The sequence below is a fragment of the Oncorhynchus nerka genome, linkage group LG27, assembly GCF_034236695.1.
Source record: "Oncorhynchus nerka isolate Pitt River linkage group LG27, Oner_Uvic_2.0, whole genome shotgun sequence".
NCBI lineage: Eukaryota > Metazoa > Chordata > Actinopteri > Salmoniformes > Salmonidae > Oncorhynchus > Oncorhynchus nerka.
Window position 1 is genome coordinate 71,761,936 of NC_088422.1, and position 21,754 is coordinate 71,783,689.

At 44.6% G+C, this 21,754-nt stretch overlaps 1 protein-coding gene across 1 annotated transcript; it reads left to right on the forward strand.

Moving 5' to 3' along the window:
• The first annotated feature begins 215 nt into the window (after nt 1–215).
• LOC115112339 (calretinin-like) lies at nt 216–15,384 on the forward strand. The gene is made up of 11 exons (XM_029639344.2): nt 216–428; nt 5,258–5,334; nt 5,677–5,766; nt 6,407–6,487; nt 7,231–7,287; nt 7,453–7,530; nt 7,629–7,684; nt 7,792–7,831; nt 10,315–10,368; nt 12,358–12,429; nt 14,696–15,384. Exons 1-11 carry the CDS (start codon nt 335–337, stop codon nt 14,810–14,812), a joined length of 816 nt encoding a protein of 271 aa, XP_029495204.1. The 5' UTR covers nt 216–334; the 3' UTR covers nt 14,813–15,384.
• Nucleotides 15,385–21,754: the final 6,370 nt, after the last annotated feature.

Below are 21,754 nucleotides of genomic sequence, written 5' to 3' on the forward strand. Positions count from 1 at the left end.
TCTCTATATGATTAGATTTCCATAATTCCAATCAACACAGATAACTGCCTCCAGAGCGAGGAGCATGCATGGACAGTGCCATTGAGCATCTCTCATCCCTCTGAGAGGAGTGACTGAGAACCGATCAGCCTGTCTCACACTCCATGCAGGCTCAGAGCCGCTGCGCCCCCTTTCTGTCAGCGTGAGAAGTGCATGCGCCGCGGGTGGGTTTAAAAGCCCTGGTTGAGCGCGAGCTGCTGACAGTTTAGAGAGGCTTTAGATCCGACTGGGACAAACTTAACTCGGGATTTCCACGTGCTCCAGGAAGAAGGGAAAAATCAGTAGCGACTGAACGATGGCGACTCAAGCACAGCAGCCACCTCATCTACACCTGGCAGAGCTCACTGCAACGCAGTTTCTTGACATCTGGAAACATTTCGATGCAGACGGTCAGTACTGCGGCCAGGGGGTTAAACTTGGGCAGGACTGTACTATGGGCATATCATAGGAGTAGGCTGGTTGTAAATTCAGAATGGTTGGATAGTTGTTAAATTGACAGACTAGTGCTTGGTGGAACAGAGGAAGTGAGCAGATGTGATAGATGAGGGTAGAAAGGCATGTGTGTTGTACTGCGGGACAGAGGAAGTGAGAAGATGTGATAGATGAGGGCAGGAAGTTCTGTGTGTTGTGCTGCGGGACTCATATGGGTTGTTATTTGGACAGAGTCTTGGGACTCTTGGCAGTGATTGTCAGTCAGTGTGTCCTGTGCCCTGTTCCGTGATCATGCACTTCTGGAAAGATTTGTAACTTTACACTTGTTTATTAACTTTAATTACACAATTAGCATATTGAAGTTGTATAAAGGGGCATTTGTGGGGTTTGCAGATATTTGTTGCAGAACTGTTGGATAAGGAAACATATTTTAAAGTAGCAAAGTAGAAAAGCATTTTCAAATAGTTCAGTTTGTTCTCATTATATGAGATTTCAGTCGACACGTAGGCCACATATAATCCCCTATAACCATGTTTGTTAATCATCTTTTTTTTTTAGTTCCTCAGTTACGCCTCAGTAAGAACCGCGCAAAGCTATGGAACAGAAGAGCGCTGCTTTGGACCACATTTGTGCGTAAAACACAAAAGTCTAATAAAACATTTACATTCTTTGAGATTGAACATGCGTTCTTGCGTGATCATATTATGTGGTGACGTGGGTGTATTACGGAGTGGCTGTTTTTAACGCTGTTTGTTCGCTGTGAATTATATATGTTTCTGGCTTGTAGCGACCCCCACGAGGCAACCGGATCCGCGCGTCTCCTATGAATGAATTTACAGTAGCCTATGTCATCACCGGGGTTTCTGCCAGGCGCGCGTGTACTGACAGGCAGTTTGCGGTCAAACTGGGGGGGGGGGGGGTAGGAGAAGGGGGAGCAGTGTGTGAAGTAGATGGGGAGAGAGGACAGAGAAGAGGGAAACGTGGAAGTGGGGAAAAGGAGGGCGATGGAATGAATATAGGGAATAGCCATATAGCCTTTACAGTCATTGGGGGAAGGATGGGGGGCTCGAAGGCCCAGTCGCGGGTATGGTGTGCGTCACTGTGCGCTAGAGCTGGTCTCCGTAACACAGCACTCAAAGGTGATCATGAAAGGTTATTAACAGTGATTATAACAGCTATACGAATTGCTAAATCCCATGACCCCCGGTACCTCTTATTTACGTCTTTGGATTTATATATATTGCATGGTATATATAGCACTGCGTTCTCTTTCTTTAATCTACCCATGCATTCATTACTGCACTGCGCAAAGCATGTTGAATCCTTCTCCCCCATCCCATGGTGGTCCCTTAGGGCCGTTGGAGACGTTCTGCTTGGCAGCAAAACGCTTAGACTTACTGAGGGCTCTACTAAACACACCCTGTTGAAGTGTGTAAAGATGTGCCAAAAGTCTGTGACATTGTGCAGACTTGACATGTTTCCGCCCCATAGCGCTCACTCTGAGCTCTGCAGCCTCTCACCTAGAGCGTGTAAACAGTCACACCTGAGCAAGCGCAGGGATTCTCCGAGCCACTCAAGCACTCCACTGCCCCAGCCGAGGGTTAAATCCGCCCACCGGGTCAACTAAGCCATACGCATCCCTGGCGTGCACTGGGCTGGAATGGACCTAGAAGTAGTAGAGCCAGGGATGAGGCTGGGGTGCAATTACACGCACGCACACACACACACACACACACACACACACGCACACTCACACTCATCACGAATGTAAAAATAGGTCTCACTGTTCGCTGTGAATACATGAATGCATTTAAGGCTTTTCAGAGATGTCGTGCCAGTGATCCATCTGTGAGAGGCAGAGGTGGTTAACAGAAACATATTGGGCACCAAGTGGGTTTGTGTCGGTCTGTCAAGTCGAATCCGTGTGCCAATCTGTGTCCATAGTCTCATACATGATAAAGTGGGACTAGAGCTGGGGTAGTGGAGCATGCTTTTCAAGAATCATAGATTTTAATTTTGGTTCAATGTCAGTGATGCGTTTCAGACTTAAAACCTTAGATGTTTCACTCTTAAGACAGGATTTGTATGATGTGTGTGTGTTATGGTTTGTGCAGAATGTGTCTGTGTGTGGACTGGACAATAGGCCTATGATATTTGGGAAGCGCATGCATTATTCCACTCTTCACACCAAATATTATTCCATGCAAGGAAACAAGATCTATGTCTAACATAACTGGAAAATGTATGAACAGGGTCATGTCACTCCCTGACCGTAGAGATCCTTTTAATTCTCTATTTGATTAGGTCAGGGTGTGACTAGGGTGGGCAATCTATGTTTTCTATTTCTTTGTTGGCCGTGTATGGTTCCCAATCAGAGGCAGCTGTCTATCGTTGTCTCTGATTGGGGATCATACTTAGGCAGCCTTTTTCCAACTGTAGTTTGTGGGATCTTGTTTTTTGGTACTGTGCTGTTTAGCCCTACTAGACGTTACGTTTAGTTTTGTATTTGTTATTTTTTCGGTGTTCATTTAATAAATTAAAATGTACGCCTACCACGTTGCACCTTGGTCCAATCCTTTCATAGATGAGCGTAACAGGCAAAGCCTTTTGGGGCCCTATACGAGATTTGGTTGGGGGGCCTGCCACCTATCTAGCAACATATTTGAGTGGCTCCCCACTTGACCACGGAGATATTTATTTATTTTTTAAAGTTAATTTCCTGTAATTCTACACATTTTGCCATGGGGCGAAAAAAATCGCAAATGTCTAACTAATTTCATGCAATTCTATTTGTACGTGAGATTGGCAAACAAAATCAATGTGGGCCCCCTAGAGGGCAGGGCCACTGCGCACGTGCCCTTCATTCCCGTTCTGTAATTTGGTCATTATTACTACAAATTTATATAGCAGGGAAGACCAATTTACCATTCTAAAAATGCTTAGCTTCGTGGGCTAATTGAGTGCTGTCAGTGACTGACATAACGAGAGGAAAACTGCTGATGCACAACCACATTTCGAAATTGCACTTTGTGTATTCTACTGTTCTAACTCTCAACTGAGAGTTAGAGGGAGATTAAACTAGTGACTCTCTCTACTATAGTCCCATTGATGTAGATCGGGGCATGTTCACTTCTCTGCTTCCTGAAATCAACAGTCAACTCATTTGTTTTGCTGACATTGAGGGAGAGGTTGTTGTCATGATGTCACCACAATGCCAGTTCACTTACCGCCTCCCTATAAGTGGACTGGTCGTTGTTGGTTATCAGGCCTAGAACCGTGGGGTCATCAGCAAACTTGCTGTACACCATGCGTAGTCAGTCACATGCCTGTCATGTTTGTGAATGTCGCTACAGAAGATCTAGTGCCCCAATAAACATTTACCTGACCCCCCACTGTCAATCCCCCAGGCACAAAGCAATTCCACTGTGAATATGTTGCTAATGCTCTCTGAGCTGCTGTTTTTAAATATCCTTCTGCAGCAGCATTACCAGAGAATTTCCACACTTCCCATTCGTAAATGCCATCCTGATCCGCCGAAAGGCTTCAGATGCGGGCAGTGCTTTGGTCATGTGACTAATGTAGAACCCCCACCTTCTCCCAACACTGAGCTAAACTACAAGGATGTTAGAGCTGGTCCTTTCTTCTACTCTCTCTCTCTCTCTCTCTCTCTCTCTCTCAGTATATATATATATATAGAGAGAGAGCACAGACCTTGGGGAACGCAGAGAGCACAGACCTGGGGGAAGTCACAGAGCACAGACCGTTAGAGATCTGATCAGCCAAGATAATTAGGAACTTGTTATATTCTCAATCAGCCTTAAATATCTATAGCATGTGGATTGCCCCCAGAGTGTACACACACACACACACACACACACACACACACACACACACACACACACACACACACACACACACACACACACACACACACACACACACACACACACACACACACACTTATCAAGTTCTCTCTTTCCCCTTTCAATGATTTTCTTCCCCGTGTGGGTCAGCTATCGTTTTATTCCTATGGTGCTATGACACAATAAGTCACATTAAGCCCCTGCCCTTTCAAATCCCTCCTTCCGACCTACCCTCCCTTTCTCTCCTCCTTCCTCTATCTCATCCCCATCAGATACTGGGCCTGATGGTTTTGCTGGGATATCAGACTAATCCTAGTAAGGGCCAGGGAGCTCAGCAGTGTGCGTGCGTGTGTGTTAGATATACTGTATATATGTGACTCAATGTTATGTTACTGTACTCCTGTGGGAGTCGTGTTGGCCAGATGGACAATATCCTGTGACTGTAGCATTAGGCTAGATAATGAGAGTGTTTTTGTCAGCAGGTTTCCATATGGTTTAGAGTATGCAAACAGTCATACTCTCCGGATTCCTTGTGGACTCGTTGTTCTGGGCTTTCAATGAGCTACTTGTTGAGCAAAGGGCTTTAAAAAAAATGCCTCTATATTGAACCCTGTTGTTTTTACAGTAATGGAACACACACTACATACCAGGGTTCTATTTCAATTCACATTTGGTGATATACTGAGCATCTTATCCCCTCACCTCCTTCTCAACAGTATTGGAGAAGTAGGTCCAAGGTCCCTCCCCTGACTTTTTTCTCCAATGGGATTTGCAAAGGAGGTGAGGAGAGAGGATGCGAGGAATCAAGGAAAGATTAATTAAGACATAATTAACTATTATGTTTTCCACAGGTTCAAAGGTCAACGTAATCCCAATCTCACTGATCCCAGGAATTCTCTTTAACCCTTGGGTATGTTCTACAGGAAATGGCTACATCGAGGGAAAGGAGCTGGAGAACTTCTTCCGGCAGCTAGAGACCGCGCGGAGAGGAACAGGCGTGGTGAGTGGGTTTGAATACTTTGAAAATGCACCCTTCCTTCCTTCCTGCCTTAAAGTGAGTGACTGACTCCATCCTAGTCGAGGCAACCTTAAACATTGTATTGAAATGATAAAATTGTCCACTTTACTTGACTGTCATCCTCCACAGTGTATTCAGACTTCTAGATAGGCTGATAGACTGGATAATGACAATTTCATATAATATGCTGTAACAACTCATCATCATAGAGAGTCGTTAGGTAGGAAGTCTCTGTTTTATCTGTTTTTGATTTATTCTGTGTGTTGTGTGTGTGTGTGTGTGTGTGTGTGTGTGTGTGTGTGTGTGTGTATTTGTCTATTCAAGGATCCCACACATGCTGCGTTTAGAGAGAAAATGAAAGAGTTTATGATGAAATTTGACAAGAATGCAGACGGAAGAATCGAGATGGCAGAAGTAAGACTCATACTGTACACAAGCACATTCAAACTCCTCTGTTGAAATGTCTGATTACTTTTTACGTTTTCCTCTGATGCTACAGTTGAAGTCGGAAGATTACATACACCTTAGCCAACTACATTTAAACTCAGTTTTTCACAATTCCGGACATTTAATCAGAGTAAAGATTCCCTGTCTTAGGTCAGTTAGGATCACCACTTTATTTTAAGAATGTGAAATGTCAGAATAATAGTAGAGAGAATTATTTATTTCAGCTTTTATTTCTTTCATCGCATTCCCAGTGGGTCAGAAGTTTACATACACTCAATAATTGTGATACAGTGAATTATAAGTGAAATAATCTGTCTGTAAACAATTGTTTAAAAAATTACCTGTGTCATGCACAAAGTAGATGTCCTAACCAACTTGCCAAAACTATAGTTTCTTAACAAGAAATTTGTGGAATGGTTGAAAAACAAGTTTTAATGACTCCATCCTAAGTGTATGTAAACTTCCAACTTCAACTGTATATCTGCATATATGTTCTTTATTTTGTGCACAGTGTTGTTGTTGAAATCCGCTTTAATATTGAGTTAGTAGCCAAGTGTACTCATCCTCTTTCTATATATTTTCTCTCTCTCTCCCTTTTTCTCTCCAGTTAGCTCAGATTCTGCCCACAGAGGAGAATTTCCTGCTTTGTTTCAGAACATTTGTGGGATCCAGTGCAGAATTCATGGCGGTAAGTTGTGTCTGTGTTTGTGTGTGTGTGTCTGTCTGTCTGTCTGTGTAAACCCACTACACTGTACCGTGTATCAATCACTAAAGATGGGTCCTACTATCATTGCTCTCTGATACAGATAACGTTTTGGTGTTTTGCTAAGTCTGATCACTTCGTCCCATACACAAAAGCCAACACAAAAACACATCCATCCACATACACAGAGAGCTTAGAAATATCAGGGAAACAGGCATCTCCTTGTCTAAAGCATTTTATATCTAGAAATAACTAGAGAGAGAAAGAGAGATAGGGAGGGGGTTCCTTTTAACTGTTCTCTGCTGGTGGAGACACACAAAGTAAGGAGAAGGGAGGCTAGACAGAAGGAAGGAGTTTTGCAGTGGTCCAGTGTGCTGGCTACCCCGTGTTAAAAGTGGAGGGGTGGGGGGAACACAGGAGCTATTCTCAGACTGCCATACATTATGGATGGATTGCAGGCTTACTGCAGGAGAGTGGGGGGAGGGGTGATGTGGTTTGGGCATACATCTTTGATAAGGTTCCGCTCTAGACATGGGACAGCTGGTAGATTAAAACACAAATTATATACTTTTCTGTCTCACTCTCATCCTCTTCTATCTCCGTCTGGCTAAATTCTCTCTACCGATTATAGCATTATGACTTTTCACAGGCTTTAGAGTTCTTAATCTCTGTGTTTAAATGCATGTGTACTGTGTTGTAATGAGATGTTAAAAATGCTCTGTCTACAGGCATGGAGAAGGTATGACACTGATCGCAGTGGATACATCGAAGCCAATGAACTGAAGGTAAACAAATGTGTCAAGCTTTTAAACATTCATAACCTTCATTAGTCAATTTCCAAGGACTTGTGCTTGTTGTCAGAGGAGGACCCCTGAGCACTCGTCCTTAAACTTTAATGTTGGGTCATTGAGCCAATTACCAGTGGGGTAACGAGGATCTGTCTTCCTTAGGGTTTCCTGTCAGATCTTCTGAAGAAGGCCAACAGACACTACGATGACAAGAAACTCAACGAGTACACACAGACAATCGTGAGTGTGACACACATACTGTACATGTGTACACAAACACACAGGTTTAACACCGTGTAGTAATGTTACGCCACTCACTGTTGCATTTCACTCTCCAGCTGAGGATGTTTGATCTGAATGGTGATGGGAAACTGGGCCTGTCTGAAATGGCCAGGTGAGTGTATGTATGTCTTGTTCACTGAGAGACTCTCTGTGTTATACTTAAATCCATTTTGAAGTAAAGAATCTGAATGTGAACGATTTAATTTGATCTCATTTAAGGCTGCTGCCAGTTCAGGAGAATTTCTTGCTCAAGTTCGAGGTGAGACCTGACCCACACACCCCACCCCACCCCCACACCCCACACCACCCAACCTCACACACAAAATCCTTTAGGAATTGGGGCATCTTATTCATTTGTGAAAGAGTCGGTCACTATGTGAATTAAAGCAGTTTTGACAATAACCCTAAGGTAAAGGTCATACAATACGTATGTCGGCAGATCTATGGTACAATTCAGCTTTATTGTATTCACTTTAAGAGGATTAAACTGTTTATCACAGGAGACGTTTACTGAGTCTGCACCTGTCTAGACTATCACATCGACACCCTTAAAAGTCCTTGCAACATTCTTGCACACGCACTCAAGCACGCATGTTCACACACACACACACACACACACACACACACACACACACACACACACACACACACACACACACACACACACACACACACACACACACACACACACACACACACACACACACCTGTCTGTCCGTCCTGCAGGCTCGTTAATGAAACCAGTTAGACTCCAGTTTGTGAGGAACAGATGCAGGCATTCCCATGGTGCTGCAAGTCAATATTGGGAAGATGTTCCTAATGTTTGGTATACTCAGTGTATACAGTTGAAGTCGGAAGTTTACATACACCTTAGCCAAATACATTTTAAACTCAGTTTTTCACAATTCCTGACATTTAATCGTAGTCAAAATTCCCTGTCTTAGGTCAGTTAGGATCACCGCTTTATTTTAAGAATGTGAAATGTCAGGATAATAGTAGAGAGAATGATTTATTTCAGCTTTTATTTCTTTCATCACATTCCCAGTGGGTCAGAAGTTTACATACAATCAATTGTTATTTGGTAGCATTGCCTTTAAATTGTTTAACTTGGATCCAATGTTTCGGGTAGCCTTCCACAAGCTTCCACAATAAATTGGGTGAATTTTGGCCCATTCCTCCTGACAGAGCTGGTGTAACTGAGTCAGGTTTGTAGGCCTCCTTACTTGCACACGCTTTTTCAGTTCTGCCCACGAATGTTCAATGGGATTGAGGTCAGGGCTTTGTGATGAGTTTACTGTGCCTTTAAATGGTTTGGAAAAGTCCAGAAAATGATGTCATGCCTTTAGAAGTTTCTGATAGGCTAATTGACATAATTTGAGCCAATTGGAGGTGTACCTCTGGATGTATTTCAAGGCCTACCTTCAAACTCAGTGCCTCTTTACTTGACATCATGGGAAAATCAAAAGAAATCAGCCAAGACCTCAGAAAAACAATTGTAGACCTCCACAAGTCTGGTTCATCTTTGGGAGCAATTTCCAAACGCCTGAAGGTACCACGTTCATCTCTATAAACAATCGCACGTAAGTATAAACACCATGGGACCACACAGCTGTCATACTGCTCAGGAATGAGACACCTTCTGTTTCTTAGAGTTGAACGTACTTTGGTGCGAAAAGTGCAAATAAATCCCAGAACAACAGCAAAGGACCTTGGGAAGATGCTGAAGGAAACAGGTACAAAAGTATCTATATCCACAGTAAAACGAGCCCTATATCGACATAACCTGAAAGGCCGCTCAGCAAGGAAGAAGCCACTGCTCCAAAACCATCATAAAAAATCCTACGGTTTGCAAATGCAAATGCACATGGGGACAAAGATGGTACTTTTTGGAGAAATGTCCTCTGGTCTGATGAAACAAAAATAGAACTGTTTGGCCATAATGACCATCAATATGTTTGGAGGAAAAAGGGGGAGGCCTGCAAGCCGAAGAACACCATCCCAACCGTGAAGCACGGGGGTGGCAGCATCATGTTGTGGGGGTGCTTTGCTGCAGGAGAGATTGGTGCACTTCACAAAATAGATGGTGTCATGAGGAAGGAAAATTATGTGGATATATTGAAGCAACATCTCAAGACATCAGTCAGAAAGTTAAAGCTTGGTCGCAAATGGGTCTTCCAAATGGACAATATTGTGGCAAAATGGCTTAAGGACAACAAAGTCAGGGTATTGGAGTGGCCATCTCAAAGCCCTGACCTCAATCCCATGGAAAATTTGTGGGCAGAACTGAAAAAGCGTGTGCGAGCAAGGAGGCCTACAAACCTGACTCAGTTACACCAGCTCTGTCAGGAGGAATGGGCCAAAATTCAGCCAACTTATTGTGGGAAGCTTGTGGAAGGCTACCCGAAACATTTGACCCAAGCTAAACAATTTCAAGGCAATGCTACGAAAAACTATTTGAGTGTATGTAAACTTCTGACCCACTGGGAATGTGATGAAAGAAGTAAAAGCTTAAATAAATCATTCTCTCTATTATTATTCTGACATTTCACATTCTTACAATAAAGTGGTGATCCTAACTGACCTAAGACAGGGAATTTTTATTTTTTAAATGTCAGGAATTGTGAAAAACTGTATTTAAATGTATTTGGCTAGGTGCATGTAAACTTCCAACTTAAACTGTATATCATATACAATATATATTATATTTTTCCTTTCCCTTCCCTGTCTTTTCCATCTCTCCAGGGATGCAAGCTTTCAGCAGAGCAGTTCAATGTAATCTTCACCTTCTATGACAAGGTAAATGAGCACAATATACATATTTGTAGGGAGGGTGTATAGGTGGAAGAGTGTGTGAGAGAGATTGCTTGTATCCCTGTCACTCAAGCTACTAGCTCCATGCAAATGGTCTCTTGCACAGGTAAGTACTCCAGAGACACACCTGCGTCTGTATCAATTATTTTGTTAGTGTTACCCTGGTAACCTTCCCAGTAGCGGTGCGTGGGTAAAATCAGGGGGGAAGCCAATCCAGAAAAAAGCCATATTACAACCTCTGTTTGCTCTATAACCTGTTTGTTCATATGCCTTGACACCGTGATATATAGGCCTAATGCCGAGACAATAAGAAGACACAGTGGCAGAATAAATTCAACCACGCATTTGTTTCATTACAAAACCGGAGAGCAACATCAGTCCAGTGAAGTCCAGAAACATATTGCATGTAACAGTTACATGACCTACAGCATGGTCAAGCAAGGTAATGTTTCCCACATTTTCGTACTACTAAACAACTATTGATTTAGAACCACAGAGAGTTACTGCAAGTTACAAAGAAAACAGGAGCTGCCTCCACTATTCCAGCACCATTTCAACTTATACGTCATCTGATAACCTATTCTTAGTCTAATACAGTGACAATTAAAAGATACTAAAAACGATTTAGTCCAATCAATGTAAGCTAAATATGTGGCTACTGATTTATGTGTGCGCGTGTGTGTGTGTTTGTGTGTGTGTGCAAGTAGAAAAAACACGTTGACTCAACCTACTTGTAGAGAAACGCCAATGCCATCCTCCTCTTTCATGTTGCCTAAACGGTCTATGACTCTGTCATACAGTACACACTTTTATTTTTTGTTGTCCTAGGCTATCTTGGTAAAATACTTGCTCGCTAGCTTTCTTTCATATTCCATGATACACCAGGCCAGCTAGTTAACATTAGCATACTACACTCTTTGAAAAAAAGGTGCTATCTAGAACCTAAAAGGGTTCTTCGGCTATCCCCATAGGAGAACACTTTGAAGAACCATTTTTGGTTCCAGGTAGAACTTATTTGGTTCCAGGTAGAACCCTTTTGGGTTTCATGTAGAACCCTTTCCACAGAGGGTTCAACATAGAACCCAAAAGGGTTCTACCTGGAACCAAAAAGGGTTCTCCTGTGGGGCCAGCCGAAGAACCCTTCTGGAACCCTTTTTTCTAAGAGCGCACATCTAGCTGTGTGTTGAAATTCCATCCTATCAGGCCAGGGGCACAATGTATGAATTTATGGTTGGATCAGAATCGCTGTTATAGTCATTGGCCAGTACAGAGAATTAAGTAAAACCACGAGTCCAAATCCGTAATTTATGAAAGGGCCGAACACAAGTTTCTTTCTGTCAATAATGACATTTGGCTTGTGATGTGATTGGTCTGAAGCCAAATTCAAACTGGCTTCAACTGACTCTTTTATTTTTGGTGCGCCAGGACCATTCACTGCTGAGCTCACTCAGGTTAGCTCAAAGCTGATTGACTTTTATTTTATAAATTTTTTATTAAGGGAGGTCAAATGCTCGCTGGCTTCCCTTGAATTAAATGCTATGGGCGGCAATAATGTCATACTCTTTCTGACCAGAGAGCATCAGATAGATGCGCTACACATATTGAGACAGACGGGAGCTGTTTTGTTTGGTCAGATGCTTTCTCCGTTGAGATATTTTTTTTTCAGCCTCTTGCGAATTGAAGGAAATTTATGAAACATAATTTTTGGGGGAAGCCTGGCTTCCCTTGGCATCCATGAATACACGCCACTGAACCTTCCACAAATAAAACAGTACAGTATGTAGACAGTTGTACAGTACAGGAGTCTCATACTAATGCCTTTGTAATGACTGAGTTGGCAGTTGGTCTGTGAATGATTGATCTTGCCTGTGTATACTCTGAGTGGGAGGATATCTGAGTGTTTGATTGTTATTTTAATGAGAATATGATATGAGATGCCCGGCCCCTGTCTGCTGTTTCACTGTTTTTCACTAGGATGGAAACGGTTACGTCGATGAGCAGGAGCTGGACGCACTGCTGAAGGACCTACATGACAAGAACAAAATAGTAAAGAACAAAAGACTTCACTTATTTACTGACACATCTTTTGATTAGTTGATTGGTTTATTATGTCGTACTGCACCTGGAGTGTTTACAAGATCAGAATGATTGGCAGAACATTTGTCTTGTACAGGTTATCGTCTTTTGAGTTTTTGTTGGATCAGGATGTGGTGTTGCATTGACTGTTAGGGCCATACCCAGCAAATGGGACGTCCTGAAGATATTTGGCGACTTTCCCATTAGGCCCCTTAAAGGTTTCTGCGTGATGTTATCCCACTGATGTTCTGAGAATGTTATAGTTTCCTGAATGTCACTGAGGACCATGTCAGGACCCTTTTAGTACATTGTCAGGACTTTAATTTTACTAGTCCTTAGGATGTTGTTGGCACGTTGTGTCTTGGTCCCCTGAAGGTCACCTGAACGTTCTTGGGACGTCGTGTCATGGTCCCCTGGAAGTTTTGTCTAGTTCCAGGTTTGTTCTGGGGATGTCCCCAAGGATGTTTTTAACATGTTCTTGGGACAATGTGCATTGCCAAAATATAAACAGCTGTGTCTGGATCAGTGGTTCACCAATCAGGGCCTTGTGTCACGTTTGTCATATTGATGAGACCAAGGCGCAGCGTGATATGAATACATACTTCTTTTAATAAAGAAAGAACACTAAACAAACTAACAAAATGACCGTGACGCTATATCAACTGAGTGCTGACAGGCAACTACACATAGACAATAACCCACAAAACCAAAATGGAAAATGGCAACCTAAATAGGGTCCCCAATCAGAGACAACGATAAACAGCTGCCTCTGATTGGGAACCAATTCAGGCCACCATAGACCTACATTTACCTAGACATACCAAAACCCCATAGATATACAAAAACCCTAGACAAGGCAAAAACACACATACCACCCTCGTAACACCCTGAACTAACCAAAATAATAAAGAAAACAAAGATAACTAAGGTCAGGGCGTGACAGTACCCCCCCCCCCCCCAAAGGTGCGGACTCCCGGCCGCAAACCTAAACCTATATGGGAGGGTCTGGGTGGGCATCTAACCTCGGTGGCGGCTCTGGTTCTGGACGCCGCCCCCCTTCTTTACACTGAGTCTGCTCTTGTAGCATTGACCCGTGGATCATCGTCGGAGGCTCTGGACTGCGGATCCTCGCCGTAGGCCCCGGGCTGGGGACCTTCGCTGCGTGGATCATCGCTGGGGAGGAGGAACAGGGCGTACTGTACTGCCGAGGCGCACTGTAGGCCTGGTGTGTGGTGCCGGCACTGGTGGTACTGGGCTGGTGACACGTGACTCAGGGCGATTGCGGGGAGGAGGAACAGGGCGTACTGGACCCTGGAGGCGTACTGGAGGAAGAGTGCGAGGAGTAGGAACAGGACCGGGTTGTGAAGGTACACTGGAGACCTGGTGTGTATAGCCGGCATCAATTGTTCCGGAACTTTAACATGCTTCAGGATGAGTACGAGGAACTGACACAGGTGGCATCGGACAGCTAACACGCTCCTCAGGGCCAATGCCAGCGTGATATGAATACATACTTCTTTTAATAAAGAAAGAACACTAAACAAACTAACAAAATAACAAAACGAACGTGACGCTATATAAACCGAGTGCTGACAGGCACTAGACAACAACCCACAAAACCAAAATGGAAAATGGCAACCTAAATAGGATCCCCAATCAGAGACAACGATAAACAGCTGCCTCTGATTGGGAACCAGTTCAGGCCACCATAGACCTACATTTACCTAGACTTACCAAAAACCCCATAGATATACAAAAACCCTAGAAAAGACAAAAACACACATACCACCCTCGTCACACCCTGACCTAACCAAAATAATAAAGAAAGCAAAGATAACTAAGGTCAGGGCGTGACACCTTGATAGTCTTGGCAACAGTAACAAGAGGTTATGTGTAATGAAACTAGGGTGTGTGTGCCCAAGGTAGATTTTTTGGGGGGGGAGGAAATGTTTCTTTGCGACTGGGAACTAGGCAAAAACCTACATGGGACCATGACCCAACATCCCAAGAAAGTCCTAAAAAAAAGTCCTTCGGACGTCCCTAAGATCAACCGGGAACTAGACAAAACCTCCAGGGTACCATGACACAAAGTCCTGACGACTTCAGGCGACCATTTCGTGAAGTCCTGGGGACGTCCTAATGACTCATGATTGTTTACAGGGTATACACCATAGTTAATGACATCATTGGCTGAGGCACTAGCACTCACGTCTGTTTCGCCCCCCATTTGCTGTAGGAGTTGGACTCGACCGGTCTGGTGGGCTATAAAAAGAGCATCATGGCTCTGTCCGACGCGGGGAAGCTCTACCGCACCGAGCTGGAGATCGTCCTCTGCCGCGACTCCACACTGTGATCTTTCACCTATGACCCCTGACAACCCCCCACTGTCCCCCTCCTGGCATAACCAGGTGCATGTATGACCCCCTCCTCCACTCCAATATCTGTAGAGTGGAAGTGAATGTCCACTTGAAGGCATAAGCAAGACCCTCAGCCCAACTGCTCGACTCTGTTTAACTACCTGTCCATTACTTTGCCCCACCCCACCTCCCCTCCACCCCTTATCGCAGCGTGGCGCTACCTGATGATGTCATCAGCTTTTTTGTTATTTTTTTTACATGCAATTCTATAGTGAGTTAACCATTATGTATGGAAATAATAGAAGGAATATATGATATGACTATTTATTTGAATGCATATAAATTTTGCCTGAATGTCCTTTATACTGTACTCCCTTAGCCTACTCTTTGTTTTTTTTTACAGTTTGCCTGTAAATCTCTCTTTCTCTGTTTCTATTTACCTCCAATCTCAATGCCCCCTCCCTCACTATTTGTTTCAGTATGTTGCCTTGTTTTTGAATTGGGTTTAGGCTCATACTGTTTTAATGGATAAATTATTGAGAGCATCAGTAAATATAGTTGATGATCACTTGTTCTTTGCCTTACTCATAACCACAGGGCCAAACTGTCTCTATCCAAACCATGGGATCTCAGTCTGCTTAACTTCTATATTAGCCTATAGATCTCTATAAACGCCTAGTTAAATATGTTTCTATGAAGACTTTATCTTGGCCAAGCAAGGGAGGGCTATTTTTCTTTGCCAGCATAATGTGTTTCCTATGAAGATAACGGTTTCAATACAGATGTTGTGAGCAGGCGCGCTATCTCCCTGAGCACTCCACTCTCGCTATTCTAATCTCCCGTTGAAAGGCAGCTTGATGGAGCCTGCACACTCTATTTTTCATAGATGAGAACTTTCAGAGGTACTCATCTGTCTCTGTGGCACACTAGGAACACTGAGTGGGTCAATGAGTGAGATGAGTGACCGAGGGGAGGGATATGAGTGGAGTTAAACAGCCATTCTCCAGCACCTCCTGCTAGTAGACTAGTCCTACCATAACAGCCTAACACACCTTTGAGATCACAAATTAATTGAATGTTTACTTACTGTATCACTACAAGAAAAACTCTTGATGTTTTTTTGCCTCAGCAGCTCCATCTGAGCCTTTGAGCCTCACTACTTACACGCACCTCCCGAATTTGCAGACAGAGCAATTTAGGGCATATATATATATTTGGGAATGTCCAGAGTCCTAAAAGACAATGACAAATATGCACCAGGCTTGTTTTTAGTCTTTAAAGGTTTAAAAGGACAACACCACACAACACAGTAATCATTACGTTGTTACACATTTATTTTAAATATATATTTTTGTGAAAGCCTTCAGTTTCTTGGGTAATACATCTCATTTTATGTATAATGTTTTGGAACTGTCCACATTTTTCACTGTATGGAGAAGTCTGGACACCCCTGGTTTAGTACCAAATGGAATAGTCTGACTTCCATCAATTAATCATCCGCACTTTCATCTTTAATTAAACTCACTCTAGTTTTCTTTAAGCACAAAAAAACACCAAACCACACACACACCAACACACACACACACACACACACACACACACACACTACTTTGATCCCAAAGCAGCCAACTGCTGACAACAGTACAGGAGAAATAGAGTCCGCTCTGTATCCCTCCCCCACAATGGTTCCTCACTCAGAAAGAAAAAGGGAAGCGAGAGATGGGGAAAAAGACAAGCTGCTAAGATTGGGGTCCATATTTAGCTATTCTCCCCTGAGTAGATTTGCTATAGCTTCAAACAAAAAGGACAGGTGCACACACACACACACACACACACACACACACACACACACGCACACACACACACGTGGAGAGGTGCATGCAGCTAGAAACAATATTAGGCACAAACAAACAGATGTTAATAACAGAAAACGTTCGATGCTCCTCTGTCTCAAACACACCAAAACAGCTTCAGCTGAGTCAGAGGATGAGGCAAGGTTGCAGCCTCGGTGCACAAACACATTTAAGAATTATCGGCACACCGAGTAGAAAAGTTGGGTCTTTTTAGAAATTAGTTTGGGTTTATAAAGTCTGCTGTCTTTTTGGTCCAGTACAGACACAGACACAGACACAGCCACACACACACACACACACACACACACACACACACACACACACACACACACACACACACACACACATCACTGAGTGTTGTTGTACGGCTCTGCGCTGGCTGGATAAGGCAAACAGTTGTAAAGCTTTTCAGGAATCTTCTCGGTGAGTCATGGACATGGCCGGAGCAGAGGGGAACAGATGCTGTCAAATCCCTGATGGGTTTTGGAACACCAGCCTCTCCTGCTCAGCACAGTCCCAATGTGCCACTAATCTCTGATTTCTGAAATGGTGGAAAAAGAAAAAACACTCGTTGGATTTTCCCTCCATTGTTTCTGTCTCTAATCCATTTATTCGGCAGAAAAATTCATCTCCATCATTTCTGAAAATGAGTGAGACTAAGAGAGACAAAGATACTAACACACACACACACACACACACACAGATGCATGAATTATCACAACTGTCAGTACCAGTAGTAGTAATACGTTGTCTTCTTTTGTTGCTTTGCTAATCAATTATTCTTTGGAGTCTTAAATGCTTGTCATTGGCTGTGCTTCCTCTGTGAATATACATGTATGTGTTTGAATCCCCCACTAGCAAGGATACACTGACAGAAACACACCCATAAAAATGTATATACTGTAGACACAGTCTCTCAATCAACTCTCTTTGTCACACACAAGACTTCCTGCAAAAGTGTCCCACTCTCCCTGGCCCATTTCTGTGTTTGTGTGCTTACATATCCTGTTTCCCGTGGTGCTGGGCCTACCCTGGTTGGCCTGTCATGACCCCACTATTTCGTGGCAACAGAGGGCTCTCAAGGGGTGGGCACGAGAGTGCTCAGGGGGGTGTGTGGGCGTTTCCATCGGTGCGACTACGGTGGAATGTCCAGACCAGGTCTCCACCGTGCTCATTCCCTCAGAATATGCCAATTTTGTTCTTGCCTTCTGTAAGAAGAGGGCGAATACATTACCACCTCATCAACGGGGGGATTGTGTGATAAATCTCCTGGTAGACGCAGCACTTCCCAGGAGTCATGTGTATCCTCTGTCACGGGAAGAGACGGTGGCTATGGAAACTCCGAATCCCTGGGGCAGGGATACATTCGGCTCTCCACCTGCCTCCTCTAATTCTTTTTGTGAAGAAGAAGGATGGGGGTCTGCGCCCGCGTATTGACTATCGAGGCGTCAATCAGATCACTGTGAGGTACATCTACCCGCTGCCTCTCATAGCCAGTGCGATCGAGTCAATGCATAGGGTGCACTTCTTCACAAAATTGGATCTCAGGAGCGCTTACAACCTGGTGCGTATCCAGGAGGGGGGCGAGTGGAAGACGGCATTTAGTACCACCTCAGGGCACTATGAGTACCTCATCATGCTGTACGGGTTGATGAATCTTCCAGGCCTTTGTTGACGAGATTTTACGGGACCTGCACGGGCAGGGTGTAATGGTGTATATCAATGACATTCTGATATACTCCGCTACACGTGCCGAGCATGTGTCCCTGGTGCGAAGGGTGCTTGATCGTCTCCTTCCTAGGGTACCGCATTTCCACTTCAGGGGTGGAGATGGAGAATGACCGCATTTCAGCCGTGCGAAATTGGCCGACTCCCACCACGGTAAAGGAAGTGCAGCGGTTTCTAGGGTTTGCCAACTACTACCGGAGGTTTATCCGGGGTTTTGGTCAGATAGCAGCTCCCATTACCTCACTGCTGAAGGGGGACCGGTGCGGCTGCAGTGGTCAGCTGAGGCAGACAGGGCTTTTGGGCACCTGAAGGCTCTGTTCACCTCGGCTCCTGTGCTGGCTCATCCGGATCCCTCTTTGGCATTCATTGTGGAGGTGGACGCGTCCGAGGCTGGGATAGGAGCCGTGCTCTCTCAGCGCTGGGGCACGCCACTATGATGTGGGGGACCGGGAGCTGTTGGCTGTTGTCAAGACTCTGAAGGTGTGGAGACATTGGCTTGAGGGGGCTAAACACCCTTTCCTCATCTGGACTGACAACTGGAGTACATCCGGGCGGCGAGGAGACCGAACCCTCGCCAGGCAAGGTGGGCCATGTTCTTTACCCGTTTTGTTTTCACTCTGTCCTATACAGACCAGGTTCCCAGAACGCTAAGGCAGACGCACTGTCCCAGATGTATGACACAGAGGAGCGGTCCATGGATCACACTCCCATACCTCCGGCCTCTTGCCTGGTGGCACCTGTGGTGTGGGAGCTGGACGCGGACATAGAGCGGGTGTGACGCACAGAGCTCACTCCCCCCCAGTGTCCAGCTGGGCACCTGTATGTTCCGTCTGCTGTCCGCGACCGTTTGATCTATTGGGCCCACACGTCACAGTCTGGTCACCCTGGCATTGGTTGGACGGTGCGTTGCCTTAGTGGGAAGTACTGGTGGTCCACCTTGGCCAAGGACGTGAGGGTTTATGTTTCCTCCTGCTCAGTGTGCGCCCAGTGCAAGGCTCCCAGGCACCTGCCCAGAGGGAAGTTACAACCCTTACCCGTTCCACAACGGCCGTGGTCGCAACTGTCGGTGGACTTCCTGACAGATCTTCCTCCTTCACAGGGCAACACCACGATCCTGGTCGTTGAGGATCGGTTTTCTAAGTCCTGCCGTCTCCTCCCTTTGCCCGGTCTCCCTACGGCCCTACAGACTGCGGAGGCCCTGTTCACTCACATCTTCCGGCACTACCGGGTGCCTGAGGATATAGTCTCTGATCGGGGTCCCCAGTTCACGTCCAGGGTCTGGAGAGCGTTCATGGAACGTCTGGGGGTCTCGGGCAGCATCACCTCAGGTTTTCACCCCGAGAGTAACAGGCAGGTGGAGAGAATAAACCAGGATGTGGGCAGGTTTCTGCGGTCATATTGCCAGGACCGGCCGGGGGAGTGGGCGGCGTTCATTCCCTGGGCAGAGTTGGCCCAAAACTCACTCCGCCACTCCTCCACTAACCTCTCTCCTTTCCAGTGCTTACTGGGGTATCAGCTGGTTCTGGCACCTTGGCATCAGAGCCAGATCGAAGCTCCTGCGGTGGACGAAGGGTTTAAGCGCTCGGAGGAGACCTGGGACGCCGCCCATGTGCATCCTGGACTCGAGGCATCGGGCGAGGGGCCTTCAGTACCTCGTGGAGTGGGAGGGGTACAGTCCGGTGGAGAGATGCTGAGTGCCGGTGGAGGACGTCTTGGACCCTTCTGCCGAAGTCGGTCCCTCTCCTTGTTCAGGCGGCGTTCGGCGGTCGACGTCCCCGGCCTTCTAGCCATCGCCGATCCACTTTTCATTTTCCATTTGTTTTGTCTTTGTCTTACACACCTGGTTTCAATTCCCCAATTACTTGTTCATTATTTAACCCTCTGCTCCCCCATGTTTGTTTGTGAGTGATTGTTTTTATGTAATATGGTCCGTTTATGTGGGCTCGCTTATTTTGTATCGTATTTGTTTATTTTGAGTAAAATATGTTTATTTACTCATATCTGCTTTCCTGCGCCTGACTCCTCTACACCAGCTACACACAGACTACATTACACAGGGTGACTTTCACTTTTACTTGAGTCATTTTCTATTAACGTATCTTTACTTTTACTCAAGTATGACAATTGGGTACTTTCCACCACTGCTGCAAGTCTTTGATGTTACATGCATAAATACACTATGCAAAAATGAGCTTAAATCAAATCAAATTGTATTGGTTGTGTAAACATAGTTAGTAGATGTTATTGGGGGTGTAGCGAAATGCTTATGTTCCTAGTTCCAACAGTACAGTAATACCTAACAATACAAAACAATATATGCAAATCAGAACGAGCAATGCCAGAGTCCGGAATATAAATACTGTATATATGTATATGATGGTATGTATACAGTATACATTATGGAAAGTATATCAATAGAAAATCTGTTTACAGCAGTAGTTAAATAGGATGAGGCTTGACTAGAATACAATATGTACTGTACATATGAAGTGGGTAAAACAGTATGTAAACATTATTAAAGTGACCAGTGTTCCATGACTAAATACATAAGGCAGCGGTCTGTAAGGTGCAGGGTTGAGTACCGGGTGGTAGCCGGCTAGTAACAGTGACTAAAGTTCAAGGCAGGGTACTGGGCGGATGCCGGCTAGTTTAACAGTCTGATGGCCTGGATATACAGTGGCTTGCAAAAGTATTCACCTCCCTTCACATTTTCCTATTTTGTTGCCTTACAACCTAGAATTAAAATGGATTTTTTGGGGGGGGTTTGTATCATTTGATTTACACAACATGACTACCACTTTGAAGATACAAAATATTTTGGGGGTGAAACAAACAAGAAATAAGAAAAAAATAACGAAAAACTTGAGCGTGCATTATTTATTCACCCCCCAAAGCCAAAACTTTGTAGAGCCACCTTTTGCAGTAATTGCAGCTGCAAGTTTATTGGGGTATGTCTCTATAAGCTTGGCACATCTAGCCACTGGGATTTTTGCCCATTCTTCAAGTTAAAACTGCTCCAGCTCCTTCAAGTTTGATGGGTTCCGCTGGTTTACAGCAATCTTTAAGTCATACCACAGATTCTCAATTAGATTGAGGTCTGGGCTTTGAGTCGGCCATTCCAAGACATTTAAATGTCTCCCTGTAAACCACTCAAGTGTTGCTTTAGCAGTATACTTAGGGTCATTGTCCTGGTGGAAGGTGAACCTCCGTCCCAGTCTCAAATCTCTGGAAGACTGAAACAGGTTTCCCTCAAGAATGTCCTTGTATTTAGCACCATCCATCATTCCTTCAATTCTTGATTATTTTTTTCTTCAAGTAATGGCTTTTTTTCTGGCCACTCTTCCGTAAAGCCCAGCT

What these genes read in the sequence shown, in the direction of transcription:
- LOC115112339 (XM_029639344.2), top strand. Translation starts at nt 335, where the DNA reads ATGGCGACTCAAGCACAGCAGCCACCTCATCTACACCTGGCAGAGCTC. An exon ending in ACGAGTACACACAGACAATC is followed by an intron (nt 7,531 to 7,628) that starts GTGAGTGTGACA and finishes TTCACTCTCCAG; the next exon opens with CTGAGGATGTTTGATCTGAA. An exon ending in TACATGACAAGAACAAAATA is followed by an intron (nt 12,430 to 14,695) that starts GTAAAGAACAAA and finishes CATTTGCTGTAG; the next exon opens with GAGTTGGACTCGACCGGTCT.